General features: G+C 34.5%; 1 protein-coding gene across 1 annotated transcript; it reads left to right on the top strand.

Moving 5' to 3' along the window:
- The first annotated feature begins 2,821 nt into the window (after nucleotides 1–2,821).
- Nucleotides 2,822–6,738, top strand: LOC118061020 (MYB-like transcription factor EOBII). The gene is made up of 3 exons (XM_035074356.1): nucleotides 2,822–2,957; nucleotides 3,424–3,553; nucleotides 6,429–6,738. The coding sequence occupies exons 1-3, from the start codon at nucleotides 2,822–2,824 to the stop codon at nucleotides 6,736–6,738; spliced, it is 576 nt and encodes a 191-aa protein (XP_034930247.1).
- The last annotated feature ends 10,280 nt before the right edge of the window (nucleotides 6,739–17,018 follow it).

Below are 17,018 nucleotides of genomic sequence, written 5' to 3' on the forward strand. Positions count from 1 at the left end.
ATGGTGACGTGTCTATTTTTTCTGACAGAAAAAAAGCCGACGAGAATAATCCATTCGGTGAATAAACCGTCGGAAAAAAAATAATATAATTCCCTGCATTGCCGACCCTCTCCTCCCCTATTTCTCCTTCTTCTTGCCTAATCCCCAACTCTCCCCATCTGCAAATCAACCAGCACCCAAACATAAAAAAATTTCCTCATCTCAGCAACAACAAGTTATAGATTCTTGAAGTTTGTGGTCACAACATCCGTGTTCTATTTTGCCGAAACGTTTATCAATTTTTGTAAGTAATTCTATCTTTTTAAATTTTAACATTTAAATTTCAATTTTGTTATTTTTTTTAGCATTATTATTTTTTAGTAGATGTACATGTTTTATTTTATTTATTTCTCAAACAAACTTGTAGTATATGAATGTATAATTTTATATCTGTTATGGTTTGCTTTTTAGATTTTGTAAGATTTATTTGTTTGTAAATCGTTAAAACTTTATGAATTACAAAATTACATGTCCTGTTTTGAAAAAAATTAATATAGCTTGCTTAACAGGTCCGTTTTAAGTTTTATCAATGGTATTGCGGTGTGGTAATTTCTGTAAATTTATATATATTAATTTGTACGTATGGACGTTGATAAATATCATAATGAATATTTAATATTTATGAGAAGTTGTGATTGGTTTTGTTGGATAATCTTGAGGCAAAGTAATATTTTGCAAGTTTATTTACTTTAACTTATGTAATTAATACATGATGTCATTCATAATTTTATAGAGTTCGATATATATAAGTCATGGATGGTCGTTCATGGATGTATCGAGATTCACCCAAGAATTGTGAAGGATGGATTATTGTAATGGGGTTCAGGGTTTTATTAATTTCGCAACATCTATTCCCAGAAATTTTACTAGAGGCGGTATTAGTGTCCATTGCAGGAAGTGTCAAAATAAAAAGTATCTAACATTCCAGATGTTGTAATGATGCACTCTTCTACACATAAAGGATTTATGGAGAATTATCAGTGATGGTATGCACATGGAGAAGTATTTGTTAGTAAGAGGAGAATGGGAGAAACGATGGTTGGGTCAACTTCTAGTGTTAGCACCGTGCATGAAGCGGCAAATGACAACACTAATCCTTACAAAAATATGATTATGGATGCAATAAGAATGAATCAAGGTAATGTCAGTCAATGTCCAATCGTAAAAGAAGAACCTAATGCAGATGCAGCTAGGTTTTTTGATTTGTTGAAAGATTCTGACAAACCATTATGAGATGGCTGCACAAACCACAGTAAATTATCGATCGTGGCACAGGTGTTCACCATCAAGTCAGATCACGGGTTGAGTGAGGCCGGGTATGAAAAAATTATTGAATGGGCGAGAAGCATTTTACCTGAAAGGAACAGGATGAAAGAGAACTTCTATACTGCGAAGTCCATGATGAAACCCCTCGGTTTAGGATACCAAAAAAATAACATGTGCTCTAAGTTCTGCATGTTATACTACCTTGAAAATGCTGAGATGACCGAGTGCATGACATGCGAGCATTCCCGTTACAAACCCAAAATTAGCAGGGAAAGACTCTAGTGGCATATAAAAAACTTAGATACTTCCCGATCACACCTAGACTGCAGAGGTTATTTATGTCACCAAGGACTGTTGAGCACATGACATTGGCACCAGGCACATGATGTGTTGATGGTGTGAATGGTGCATCCTTCTGACGGCGAAGCGTGGAAACACTTTAACAATGTGCATCCTCACTTTTCAGCTGAAATCAAGGAATGTGCGTCTTGGGTGTGTACAGAGGATTCAACCCATTTGGGTCATTTGCTGCTGTCATTTTGGAGTTCATGTTTTTATCTACTGTCATACCGCGTCCAAGCAGCCCCGAGATGGAATATAGATGTTTAAAAAACAAATTTTAAAAAAAACAATTTCAAAGGGTTTTTACCGATGGAATTCATCCGTCGACATTTACAGTAGCTGCCACCATCACCGACGACTTTCCAGACGGATACATTCGGTCGGTATTTCATACAGTCACCGACAAGTTACCGACAGAATTAATTTGTCGGCATTTGATAGTAGCTGCCACAAGTACCAATGAAAATACAAACGGATATATTCAGTCGGTATTTTAAAACACTCATCGACAATTTACCGGCGGTAACTGTGGCCATCGGTAATACTCTATATCACCAACAAAATAAAAAATTCGGTTGGTAAATTTCAAATAGGAAAACTTTTTTTTTGGCGCACAAATTATGTCTGTAAAACTGTCGGCAAATTGGTTTTTTGTTTTTCCAAAAAACCAAAGATATAGCGACGGAATGTGGAATCACCGACGAAAAAAAAGCCAACGAATGTATTCTGTCTCGGTAATATAATTAATAAATAATTTATTAATAAACTTCTAATCACACACCAATAAAATATTTTTGTTGATAAAACTGCAAAATCTTGTACTGATTTTCCTTGATTTAATTTTAACCGAGCATGTCTTGTGCTTGGAGCTGACGGCGTCTCGCGGTCGTTCTAACATAAGAAAAAAATATATATAAAAAAAGAAGCAAATAAGATGCGGCCATGCATGCATGCAGATATCGTTTATATGCACGCATGCATTTGTTATTAAGAACATAGTTAGGTCGAAGGCTCCCTTCTGTAACACAGATTAATGTCGATTACTAGATAATGTAAATATTAACTTAGATCGACTGGCTCTATAAAGCCCGCCCATAGCAGCCTTCCTTATCTCACCATTTCAGCTTTCTCTCTCTCTCTCTCTCTCTCTCTCTCTCCCTCCAAGAAATACGAAATGGATAAAACACCATCCAACTCTCAGGATGTTGAAGTAAGAAAAGGGCCATGGACCTTGGAAGAAGACTTGATCTTAACCAGCCACATCGCGAACCACGGTGAAGGTGTATGGAACTCGCTGGCTAAAGCTGCAGGTAATCTGTGGCACCAGTGATCTCTTCTTTCCCTCTCTGTTTTTCCTTTCTATTTTTTGAGTTAAAGTGTGATCATAATTTTATAAAGAGTGAAAAAATAAAATATATAAGATGGCTAAAAAGAAAATGGCTTTCTAAAAGACACAAAGATTCTATTCTAAAAATTCTGTTTAAAAGAAAAAAAAAAAAAAAAAACCAAGAATAGAATGTTTGTAACGTAGTGTAGAGAAGTTAGCCCCAACAGAAAAAAAAAAAAAAAAACCTCCACGATAAGGAACCAGGTAATATAGTCCCGCCGGCCACAATAAACTTATGTGATCAGGTATTGTTTCTAATACATCTTATTAATTTTTCTTTTACTAATAATTAATCATTCAAGGGTTTTTTTTTTTTAATTTTCCTGAGGGTCTCTTAAGACAAACCCTAGTAACAAAGACTATGTTTTTGTTTCATGACCTAATTGTAGGTCTGAAACGTACAGGAAAGAGTTGCCGGCTCCGTTGGCTCAACTACTTGCGGCCCGACCTTCGACGAGGGAATATTACACCTGAAGAACAGCTCTTGATCATGGAACTGCATGCTAAGTGGGGAAACAGGTTAGCTTCATGTTATGATTATATATTGCATATATGTAGTATTATTAATCATATATAAGCAGAAACAAGAACATAAAATATAATATATACTTTCCTTTCCCACCTTGCTCAAGCAATCAAACAATGGTTGAAAGTATTGCATTTATCTTTGTCGACATTGGAAGACGAAGAAGAGATTCAGTCCCTGATCTCTCAGCTGTCCTTATAATTAAGGAAAGCACAGTTCTTAAAGTCCCTATTCGTACAGATTGCAGCAGTCTTAGCGAGAATGATGAGAAAGATTCAGATAGTAATGTAGCAGGGTCTGCGTTATTCATTCGATTTCAAGCAAATTTTCAGCTTTTGAACCTTTCATGGCTGAAAAAAACCCAACAATTCATTACACTCTTACTATTTGAATCTTTAAATTTTTTTGCTTTTTAAATATTTTCTGCACATCAGTTTAATGTTAATGAACCTACCCTCCATTAACTAGCACATATGACAAATCATCAAATTAATTAATCAGCAACCTAATGTCAAGAAGACACAGGTGTTTGAAGAAGCGTCCCATTTATATATCAAATCCCAAAACCAATAACCATAATAGATTTTTAAAGGGGAAACAGCTAATTTCTCCTACGATCCTCCACCAAAACTATGAGGAGATTGCGGCTAATTGTGTGCTACCTGCTTGTGGCTGCATGGACGAAGGATGACGGATCCCTACTCCACACGGTATAAATTTTGCTTTTGATATTCTTATTTTGGGCTCAAAAACGCTGCTTTCGTTGCGCCATTTTATAGAGTACAACTGGAAAAAAAAAAAAAAAAAAAAAAAAAACCCTTTTTCTCCCACATAACATAATACACAAAGAAAAGGTCTTTTCCACAAAAACGGTCTGAAAAGGGTTCTAAAAATCTATCAGAACCCAACATTACAGCTAGATGTTGATAATGGCAATGGACCCATGTGAACATCTTGAATGAAATTCATACAAAGTTGGCAACAGAAGTTTACATTATCCTATTTTAAGGTTTTTTATGTCCATGTTGTCACATGGAAAGCCTACGTACCTTTACAGAGAAAGAGAAGTTATTTTGAATCGATTGATGTAGATATCTCCCATGTTTTTATGATAAAGTGTATTTAATTCTTCTTATCGTTTTGTTTTTATCATAGTTGTAGTTGTGTATACAATTGCAGTAGATACATATGCTACTAGCTCAAAACTCTTTTTAATTATCCTTAAGCATCAACACATACGTGTATAGTTTTTTTTTTCCCTCGTTAAAATTATTTAAAACGACTAAAATTCGTCACCTTCCTTTTGAAGACCAAGTTCATCTTTTCATTAACAAAGTTCAGATTTTTTATTTATTTATTTTAATTTCAAAACTAAATAACATGTAGCATTATTTCATTTATCTAAAAGAGTTGGGATTTGTTTGTTCATATAAAGAGTAAAGAAAATGGTTTTTTTTTAATTCTTCTTCTTTTTTTTGACAATTTCCCTCATTTTTACTTTAACTTTTTTCATTCTTTTTTAATTTTATTTTTTTTAATACTTATTTGATTTTAAATTTATCTTCATTAATTATTTTAATTTGCTTTTAATAAAAATTATTATAATTTCAAAACAAATGTCTCAACTTTTAACTTATGTTTAGTTTTATAACTGTCTATTTTTGTTATTATATAATTAATTAAATAAATAATTTAAGAAAAAATAAAGTTTTTAAATACAATGGAGTTCATCAATTTGATAAAATATTAGGTGAGTTTAAACTGCAAAGTCTCAATCAATTTAATATTTTAATATCTTAATATTAAATAAAAAAATTCATCTTGAATTTTTATTTAAAAAATTAAACCACACATGTTACCTTGTTGAGTTGCTTTTATAATTTTCACACAGTTTAATTTTTAAATCCAGATTAGATAAAAAGTTAAATTAAAAAAATTTTTAAAATCGATCTATGAGTCAAATTTAATAATAATTCTAAATAATATTCTAGAACAACAAGTTTTTTTACTTTCATTTTTTTATTATTAAAGTGGCATCTCTATGTTATCAAAATTACAGATAAATTATGTTTTTGTGCCTTTGAATTACAGTTGCCTTTAGCATTGAAGTTGATGATTACTAAAGCACTTTTTGAACGTGTGGTAGATGATTTCCTCCCACAATAACTCCGGACCTCGAAAATTAGCCACGCTGTAAATCTAAAACATTCACAAAACATGGGGCTGGTAATTATTTACATACAAAATTGTTATAATACTTTTAATTTTAAAATTATAGTCGACTGGAGTGAATTATCATGGTTTTAATTAATTGCGAGATGTTGTGTCTTGTCCCTTAATTAAGAAAATGTGTTGTCCGCTCAAATAATCTTAATTAAATTGTCATATGCTCGATATATTAGTGGTCTAGACTAATATATATTTTTGTATATCGAGAAATTATATATTTTTTTTATATTGGATTATGTGAGATAGTGTGCCTTATATCTAAAAGGTTAGCTTTCAGAATTATTTTGTTCCAATTTCTTTAGCATAAATGTAAGTAAAAATATTTACAGGAATAAGCAAAAGTTTTTACGGAAAGTACTATATATTTTGTAGTTGAAAGTAGCTCGAGATGAAGATAATTTTTACATACATTTATGCTAAAGAAAACATGACAAAGTTATGGCATCTTATTGGAATTATTTTTACTTGTGACATTTTCGAATCTTTCTTATGACACTTGTGGTGATTTTTATAGCTTTGTTTTCAAATTATTTTCCTCAAACATTATAAATCATATGCGATAATTAGAGGACTGGCCAGAAGGAGATTAATTAAGCGTTTTTTCCCATCTTTTTTTCTGAAAATTCATGGCGCATCCAGGTGGTCGAAGATTGCAAAGCATCTTCCAGGGAGGACCGACAACGAAATAAAGAATTACTGGAGAACTAGAATCCAGAAGCACATTAAGCAAGCTGAAACATTTGCCGCACAGGTCAGTTCTGAGACGAATGAACATGGGAGCAGTAGCAGCCAAGTTTCCGGCACAACCGAATTAATGGTGTCCAATTGTCTTCCACCCTACCAAGGAGACGTGGATGCCTTTTCAGGGGCGAACATACCTCAAGAACTAAACGAAAATTATTGGAGCATGGAGGATCTGTGGTCCATGCAGTTACTTAATGGCGATTAATTAAGTTTATGGGAACATTTCTGCTATGTTCCAAATGATCCTATTTCGGATCAGTATTATTAGGGTTTGTCTATGGTTGCCACTCGATCGGTTGTATTTTATATATATATATATGCTAAAACTTATTACGCATCAACGGCTTGTAATACACACACAAATGTATGAATGATGAATGTATGAATGTATACAGTATCTTTTTATATATATATATATATACACACACCTTTGCATCCGCTTATTTATGAATGGCCTTAGAAGCTTTTTCTTAATCGATGGAGATAAAAAGCAATTGATTTGGGCAGCAAAGCCAGTCTCCTAGATGGTAGAGCCAGCAGCCGAATATTCTTAGAAAAAATAATTAATCCTTGGATTTTCATGATGATCGAAACCCATTTTCTATTAGCAAGAATTCTTGAAAATTTAGTTTTGAAAAATATTCTTAAAAATTGCTGTCTTTGAAGATTATTTTGAGGAGTTTTTGAAATCACCACCTCTTTATTTGGGAAAATAGTTTGAAGAGGGGCATGCCATCTCTTTGGATTTTGTAGCAACTAAAGCTGCTTTGTCAAAATCAAGATTGCATGGCTTGATATATCAAGACTTATTTCTCCCGCTATGAGGATTTCTCTTTTTATTTTAGTAAATGATGGCATTAATTGTTGAGGCAATAATTGTTCTTACCATGTGATAACCTTTAGACAAGCTTTGTCAACAAGTGTTTGGGTTTTTTTTTTTGGTGATCAGTTTGAGCTACAAGCTGAGGAATTTATTGGATTGGAAACTTAAAAAAACCTATCATGCAAAGGTTTGTATATATGGTTTGGATAAAAATCTGTCACATAGTTAAGGTTTTTTATATGTAATTGTTTTTATCTGTAATTTAATATTGGAATTACAACAAATTGGATTGATCTTTTTTCTATAGAAATAATTGTTACTTGATGAATATATATAACAATTAAAGAATGATCAAACTCTGTTTTGGAATAAACTTAATTCGAATCTAGATACAACAAGATCATTTTTTCTTAGAGATATCTAGTAATATTGCTAGAAGTTTGAAAAGTTGATCTATATTAGAAAAGAAAACTATAATATCATCAATATAAATTATGAGAATTTGGGAAAATTTTGAATAAATATTATTCTTAATCCTTTAGAATTCTAAGGGAGTATTTTTTAGACCAAATTAAAAAGCATTATATTCTATTCCTATTGACCAAATAGAACTATAGATATAGTTTTTGTATCGGTGTTCTTTAATAAAATTTTTCAAAATTGATATTTATATAAAATAAAAAAAGATCTTAGCTTTAGCAAAGTGCAGAAGAAAATCCTTTTTGTTTCAAATAGGTAACCGAAACATTTTAAAACCTTATTAAGAGGTTTATAGTTAATAACTAGTCTTGAAATTAGTTGCTCCTTTTCAACATTTTTAATAGTATAAAATGTTGCACAAATCTAAGTAGACCTACTTGATCTAATTATTAATCTGTGTAAGAGATCTTGAATTTCTTTTCTATAAAGGGTTTTTGTTCAAAGTTCATCAGTCTGGCTTCGGTTGGGATAAGTTTCTTTATTAAATTATTTTTTCATATGTTAGATATACTATATGTTGCTTTCTATGCCATAAAACTATTGGTATCTTAGAACAAGTCAATGATTTGATTTTCTTTTGATTTTTCAATCTTGTTTTTTGGTAAGAGGTTGAGGTTGGTTTTTGTTCTATTTTTCTAAAACAATTTCTTCTTTAAAATGCTATAAATAAGTAGTTTTGGTTATAACCAAATGATTGTTTTCTGCAATTTTTAAACATAAATATCATGATCTTTGAGTAAATTAAGGTTCCACGACTCTTGATAAAATAGAATTTAATGTTATTTTGTAAAGCTTTAGTAGAGATATCATCATCATCATGAAATTGTTTGATGAATGAAAGGATCTTCTAACAACCTTTTATCTAATATATAAAATTATATTAATATGAAGCTTTGAGCAAATATATATAGTACTCTCATTAGCATTAAAGCTAGCTAACGTAGAGAAATATACGTTTATCTCTTCTAACTCACAAGAAGTCAAAGAAAACGTACCTTTTCACCTAAAATATACCTTTTGCAGTGATATGGTAACCTTAAAACTAGGATTTAGACAAGTTAACTTTATTTTTTTTCTTACGAGTATCAGATATATATATTCAACACTCAATTTAGAGAGAGGGATTGTCCTCCATCTTGGCAATTACGCAATAACATGGGATAAGTGAATGAAGAACAGACGGCCTCTATTGCAGGTAGATAGCGACTGTGAAAGAAAGAAAGAAGGAAAGAAAGGAAGGAAGGATTGCATAAAATAAAACAAAGTCATTAATTCAACGAATGCATGCGTTAAGATTATCCACAATTAATGAAGGAATTAATATCCACTTTCTATCTATGTCTTAGTTAACTCTCTGCCTAAAACTCTCAATCGATATGTAACCTAGCTATAACTCCACTTTGGTCGTAATCTGGCGGCTCTGTCGATGAAACAGATGAAAGCATTTTTCAGTAGAAAGTTGACACGCATCAATCTACATAAAAACTATTCTTAGCCAATCTCAGCTTGGTTGTCGATGAATTCTTTCCCGTTTTGATGATTGCCCATGCAAAATTGACGGACGACACTGGCCTAACTCTTGCCGCGGAAGCTAGGATGTCTTCACATGCTCTCTCTAAATTCCTTACATGTGACCTTTCTGCGCTTTGTTTCCATATTATCATCGTTATTAATTTGATATTAATTCTTACTACAAACAATTAAGTTAATGACCACCATCTCCCCCCACTGTATGAGCTCTTATTCCATGGTAAACGGCCATGCAAAATCTATGAACTTAGATTGCCTGTGTATTATCAAGCTTAATGGATCTGTTTTCTTTTTTGGTTCATTTTATTCTTTGATTATGTCTTTTGTTGTTCCCATTTGCATAATTAATGAAACTTGAACTCTCTGTACATTAATATATAGCTTTAGTAACCCTAAACTCCACGACTAGCTAGGCAATTCCGGCATGTGCTTTCACCAGAAATTGAAGACTCTTGGATTATTTTTTTAAAGAGGAAAAAACAAAAGTTAGGTCTTGCGATGATGACAATCGGACTAGCTTCTCAAGAGTTTGCATCTGAAGAGCACCAGCCGTTAACCTTGGCAACAAATTCTTTTCCAAAATTAAGAGTTTTGGGTAGAACACCAAGCCACATTTCCTCTGTTTTTGCAGTACCTTGTATAGATGGGAAAGATGGAAAACGACGTCAAATAATTGATGCCTTACATCACACGAGGAACACCTAACTTTTTTGAAGCACACTATTTTTTTTCCTCGCATGTTAAATGTGAGTAAACCCTTCACGTGGAAGATGAGGAAAACTCACATGATGGGTCGGTTATGAATACTGCACGCCAAATGATTATTTCCTGTAGCTTTTGCTTCTGTTTACTAAGAACAAATCACTATAAATTGCATTGTAGAAAATTGTGTAATCCCTATTGTTCACCATTAAAACAAAACACAATTGATTATATAATTTTGTCTCTAATTTTAGGTTTTTTTATTTTATTCTTCAAAATTTTATTTTTTTCATGTTGTAGTGCTTGAATATTGAAAGGGAAGAAAACAAAGTCACTACAAAAATAGAAGAGAGAGAAAGTTTTGGGAGACCACCAAAAAAACCTAAATTTAGTGTCAATGAATTCATCTTGCGGAGAGAAGCTCAATAAAGATGGTTTGACTTTTTGAGTATGCCAATAAAAAGTGATGAGAGCCCATAAAGTTTTATTTTATTCATTTTGATTATTTTTTAATTTTTATTTCTTATGACATGTTCTATCGTGTTGCAAATGAAGTTATTGAGGCTCGTAGGATATTTTTGGTGAGTTTACATATAAATACAAGTTGAAATATAGGTTTTTAGAATTTAAAAACTCGAATCTTAATTTTTTGGTCACCTTCCAAGGTGATAAAAAGTATGGTATGTTACTTGTGCATGCAGATAATATGTTGTTTGCTTATTAAAAAATAAAAGCACACAGGCCTGGTCTTCTTAACCCAGGTGTCCTGGAGCTTTTTCCCTTTAACCTAGGTACATAGGCTTGATCTTTCTCTTAAAGGCCAAGCATGTTAGCTTTTCATTGAAGCCTAGGAAAGCTTGGGCTTTAGATTATTGACCCATCATATTTTTTTTATTTTTTAATTAGAGGTTTTGTTTTTTAAATAAAATTGTTTTAGGTAAAACCATTAAAATAATATTTCAGAAAATTATAAAGTAAGTAATAACTTTTAATAATAGTATCAACCAAGACATGTTTTTTCTTTTTTATTCATAATGCAAGAACAAAGATTTTGACCGAACCTTTATGGTATGATAAAGAGTGAAGTGTCTATTTAGATTCATGAAATCCTTGCTAAATTTTAAAGATAGGCAGGCGAGATGGCTAGATATGACTTTATGATACAAAGAGATAATGACTTGAACGAATAATCTGAGCAAGCAATGCTATGTTGAAAGTTGTGTTAGCGAAACATGTTGATGACTCAGAACGTGTTTGATAGTGTAGTAGCGGTTACTTTTCAAATAATTTTTCGTACTGAAATGCATACCAATAATGTTTTTTTATTTTTTTTAAAATTATTTTTGACATCAGCACATCAAAACAATTCAAAAGGTACAAATTGTATTAAATTTTAGCAAAAAAAAAATTCAAATTTCATGGGAACGCGGTTTGCACCGCGTTCCCAAACGCTTACTCAGATTACCATCCTCCCAAGATATATGCACTAGAAAAACAAATCTCTTGACAAGTTAATATATAAATTAGCACTGGTATAGGTGGAGGAAGGAAAACCTGTGAGGCTATGTGTGACAAATCTGAACTTATGAAATGCAATTGTTTAGCATGAGGGTGGTGTTTTTTTAAAAAAACAAATACAATGTAATTCCCTTAGACTTTATTTTCTTCTTTTTGCTAGTTTCTTTATCTCACAAGGTTGAGGGTTTGATTTGTATTTTTATTGTTAGCTTTTCCCTTCGTAACTATTTTGGCCATTCCTTTGCTTCAAACATGACTTTTTTTCCTCCTTCGTCATGAATCTTTAATGATTTGTGAAGAGAAATAATATTCTTCTTATTATATCAATCAATGAAAAGATTACAATATATATACTGATAGTTCTACATCAGGATCCTGCACTATTGCCTATAATCAAGCCTAATTATTTACAAACAAGGAAACAAATAATTAACGATTCAATTACAAATTTGCTGCCTATTCTGTGCTGATTTGGTTGCCTAATCAGTGCTTGATTTCCTTAACACTCCCCCTCAAGTTGGAGTGTATATTAATTATACCCAACTTGCTAAGTAAATTCTCAAACTGTGTGGAGCTCAATGGCTTAGTAAATAAGTCTGTTGGTTGCTGTGTAGTTCGAATGTAGGATGTCTGAATCATTCCTGCTTGAATCTTCTCACGTATCAAGTGACAATCTATTTCGATGTGTTTCGTTCGCTCATGAAATACTGGATTGGATGCGATGTGCATTGCTGCTTGATTATCACAGAATAGAGTCACTGGCTGTGCGTGATTTATCTTCAAGTCCTTTAAAATATTTTTCAGCCATGTAATCTCGCAGCATGTAGTAGCCATAGAGCGGTATTCTGCCTCTGCACTTGAACGCGATACTGTCGTCTGTTTCTTGGTCCTCCAAGAAATAGGTGCCCCTCCAAGTAAAATGCAATAACCGGTAACTGATCTCCTTGTGTCCTTACAACGAGCCCAATCAGCATCACAAAATGCTTGTAACTGAAGGTTACCCGTGGATGGTAACATGATGCCCTGTCCAGGTGTTTGCTTGATATATTTGAGGACTTGATGAGCTGCTGCTAGATGGGGTTGCCGAGGTTTGTCCATGAACTGACTTAAAATGTGTACAGCATAAGTCAAGTCAGGTCTAGTTATAGTCAGATATATCAACCTTCCAACTAACCTTCTGCATGCTGATCCATCCTCCAAGAGCTTCCCATCAGATTGTGTCAATGATACATTTTGGTCCAAAGGAAACCGAGATGGCTTGGCACCCAAAAATCCTGTATCATTCAAAATGTCAAGGGCGTATTTTCTCTGTGACAAACTGATCCCATCCCGTGATCTTGCAACTTCTATGCCAAGAAAGTACTTAAGTTGTCCCAAGTCTTTCAGCTTGAATTGTCTGGACAAGAAAAGCTTGGTGTTCTCTATGTCCTGCAAATTGTTTCCAGCCAATATCACATCATCCACATATATCAGTAATGCTAGAAAGTTACCCTGATAGCTGCGGACGAACAAAGAATAATCAGATAAAGACTGGTGGAATCCTACAGCCTTGAGTGCATTGGACAGCTTGGTAAACCACTGTCTGGAGGCTTGTTTCAAGCCATATAGAGATTTATGGGGTTTACAAACTCGTGTCTCCCCCTTTCGTCCGAAGCCAGGAGGCAGTGACATGTAAACATCCTCATCCAAGTCGCCATTCAAGAATGCATTGTTGACATCTAATTGGTGGAGATGCCAACCATGCAAAGCTGCCACGCTGAGTAAGACACGGACAGTGACCATTTTTGCGACAGGGGCGAAGGTTTCCTGGTAATCAACTCCTTCAATTTGGTTGTATCCCTTAGCCACCAGCCGTGCCTTATACCGTTCAACTGTCCCATCAGCTTTCAACTTGATCTTATAGACCCATTTACAGCCGATTGGCCGTTTATGAGAAGGCAAGGGAACCAAGCTCCAAGTTCCAGTAGCTTGTAAAGCAGCAATTTCAAGATGCATGGCCTCACGCCACTGTGGATACTGAACAGCCTGGGAAAAACTGGTAGGTTCTTTGAGAAGGGTGAGTTGAGTGGTATAAGCTTTATGATTGGGAGAAAGATGAGCATAAGATAAGTAAGAACAGAGAGGATAAACAGTACCTGAAGTATGGACCAAGTTCGTGGAGGATGACGATTCAGTCCTTGAAGGGAGGGTCATGCCGAGGTGAAAGTCCTGCAGATAAGAAGGAGTGGTAATTGATCGATGGCCACGACGAAGAGGTTGAGTGGGAATAGGAGAGGAGTCGGGTTGAGTGGTCTGTGAGGAATTAAGTATGTGTGGGGTAGGGGTGGCCGGAGAGGGAAGATCATTGAGTGTTTAATGGGTAGTAGAAGGAGGGGGTGCAAAGTCTATGTCAAAAGGTAAGAATGAATTGGGAGGGAAGGAAATATATTTTCAAAGAAAACGACATCCCTTGATACTATGACCCGTTTTGTAGCTAGATCAAAGACTCGATATCCCTTTTTCCCATAAGGATACCCAAGAAAAATACATTTAGATGCTCGAGGATCAAATTTGGAGCGACTTTGTGCATGAGTGGAAACAAAACATAAGCAATCAAATACTCGTAAGTGGGAGTAATTGGGAATTATGTTAAATAATTTTTCATATGGTGTCTTTCCGTGGAGAATAGGGGTTGGTGTGCGATTGATGAGGTAAGCGGAAGCAAGAATAGCATCCCCCCAAAATTGATGAGAAAGACTGGCCTGAATAAGTAAGGCATGTGCCATATTTAACAAATGTCTATGTTTACGTTCGGCAACACCATTTTGTTGTGGAGTATTAATGCAACTAGTTTGGTGAATGATACCTTTATTAGCGTAAAAGCTTTCGAGTTTGAATTCAAGACCATTGTCACTACGAATAATTTTGACCTTGAAATCAAATTGATTTTCAACCATGTTGATGAAGTTGACTAGAAGATCCTTAGTGTCTGATTTGTGTTTCATAAGATAAATCCATGTGCATCTAGTGTGATCATCAACGATAGTGAGAAAATATTTCGCACCTGAAATAGAAGCAACTTTATAACCACCCCAAATGTCAACATGGATTAAATCAAATGGAGATGTACTGGTAATGGAACTTGAAGAAAATGGAAGTCTTGTTTGTTTTGCTAATGGACAAATTAAACATTTGTCATGAGAACAAGAATTAACTTTAGGAAATAACTGGGATACTTTGGTTGAGGGATGTCCAAGACGTTGATGCCAAAGGTTCGGATGAAGAGTTTGGGCATGGTTGGCATGTTCTTTCTTGGCCTGGTCGAGAAAATATAGACCCTCCCTTTCAATTCCCGTCCCAATCATCTTCCCCGAACGTAGGTCTGAATCACACAAAAACTGGCTTAGAAAGATGGTTATACAAGAGGAATCAGATGCAAGCTTGCTAATTGAAATCAAAGTTCAATCGGAAATATGGGACACACAAAACATTGTCAAGAATTAAATCAGAGGATAGGTGAACTCTGGCCAATATGAGTTACTTGTGTTATTGACCCATTCGGTAATTCAACAGTGCAGCCATTGACAGGTCTTGAGTATGTGAACAGGTTTGATCAGAAATCATATGATCTGTGGCATCCACTTGTCCAAAATCCATGTACTTCTGTTGCCATTAGAAATGAGTGAAAAAGCCTTACCCGAGAGTTCATCATGAGTTGGGCAGTTACTAACATGATTGGCCAGAAGTTGTTTTTATTCTTTAGCATGCCGAGTATCTGTTTGCATTCTTCAGCTGTGAAGGAAAACTCATCTCCTTTTCTTTCATTCTTGTGTGATGCCACTTGGTTGCCTTTGGAAATTGTCGCATTAAACTCAGCTTCAGTCACTGCTTTCTTTTTGCGACAATATTCTGCTGTATGTCCCTTCCAGCGGCAAAAGGTGCATCTGAGATTGCACGGCAATCCTTGGCAGTGTGGTTTGTTCTGTTACACTTGAAGCATCTCAGTTCAGCTTCAATCTCATGGTTTGAATTCCTTGCAGCGAAGACAGCAGCCTCAGGCTGAGCATGGCTTTTCCGTTGTCACCTCTGATTGTTTCTCATGGCGAATGACCAGTGAATATGCTTTGTTTACTGTGGGTAGTGGATCTTGTAACAAAGTGTTGCTGCGAACACCTACGTATGAATCATTAAGACCCATGAGGAATTTCATGGTTTTCTGTGTCTCCATATATGCAGCTACTTCTTTGATTGCCCACAAGTGCTGTTGGAAAAGTGCAAAGTGCATCACGTTCATCCCATAGGCCCTTTAGCTTTGTGAAGTAAGACCCTACAGACATGTTTCCCTGCACACAGTATGAATTTCATTCTCAACATTAAATAGTTGAACCACATTTACATGCGAGAATCGTTCCTGTAAGTCAAGCCACATCTGTCTGGCATCTTTGCAATTGAATGACACTTGTGGCAATTTCTTTGGACATGGATCCTAATAGTCAAGTTTTCACCAGACTATTGCATCGGTTCCATTGTTGATGTTCATCAAACTTCTTCTCATTAGGCTCCTTCATTGAGCCATCTATGAACCCAATCTTATTTTAACTGTCAAAGCCATAGTCATGGATTTGGCTCCATGTACTATAGTTGTCTTCAACCAAGGAATTGTGGCACAAGAACAGCGCCAGGTGGTCTGAATGATGAAGATAAAGTTGATGATGTGGGATGATCCCATCTTGGCGCTGCTGCTGTGCTTCCTTGGTCTGCCATAGGAGTCGGCTGAAGGCTTTGTGTTTTATTTTTGATACCTAGACTAATTGCTCTGATACCATGAAGAGAAATAATATTCTTCTTATTATATCAATCAATTGAAAAGATTACAATATATATACTGATAGTTCTACATCAGGATCCTGCACTATTGTCTATAATCAAGCCTAATTATTTACAAACAAGGAAACAAAAAATTAACGGTTCAATTACAAATTTGCTGCCTATTCTGTGCTGATTTGGTTGCCTAATCAGTGCTTGATTTCCTTAACAATTTGAAACCGAAGACTTTCCTTCGCAATAGATTCATGTCCTTCAGAAACTCTTAAACATGCAGAATTTGATAGCAGTAGACATGTGAAGAATTCTGGGATTTTTGTCCTCTTTATTTGGTTTCGAAACTTCAAAGAATTCTGGAAGGGAATGCACTTATAATTTAGTTAGAAGGCGCGCAGTATATGACTGCTAACAAGAGTGATCACAGAGCACCAAAGTTTCCAAATACTTCTTTCTTAGCCATCGTTGAGGAAACTAGAATTAGATATAATAAAATTAAACAATAATAAAACCAGCTTGTCATTTAGGTTTTATTAGTTTCAAAACTTGAATTTTAATTTTTTCAATCATAGAAGATAAGAGATGATTAAAAATTTATACTGCGTGGCTCTTTGTAATCTACATGTTAGAGA

Source organism: Populus alba, chromosome 17, assembly GCF_005239225.2.
Source record: "Populus alba chromosome 17, ASM523922v2, whole genome shotgun sequence".
Classification (NCBI taxonomy): Eukaryota; Viridiplantae; Streptophyta; class Magnoliopsida; order Malpighiales; family Salicaceae; genus Populus; species Populus alba.

Excerpts from the sequence above, each read along its gene's own strand:
- LOC118061020 (XM_035074356.1), top strand. The coding sequence starts at position 2,822 with ATGGATAAAACACCATCCAACTCTCAGGATGTTGAAGTAAGAAAAGGG. Across the intron at positions 2,958-3,423 it reads CTCGCTGGCTAAAGCTGCAG|GTCTGAAACGTACAGGAAAG; the intron begins GTAATCTGTGGC and ends ACCTAATTGTAG. Across the intron at positions 3,554-6,428 it reads CATGCTAAGTGGGGAAACAG|GTGGTCGAAGATTGCAAAGC; the intron begins GTTAGCTTCATG and ends TGGCGCATCCAG.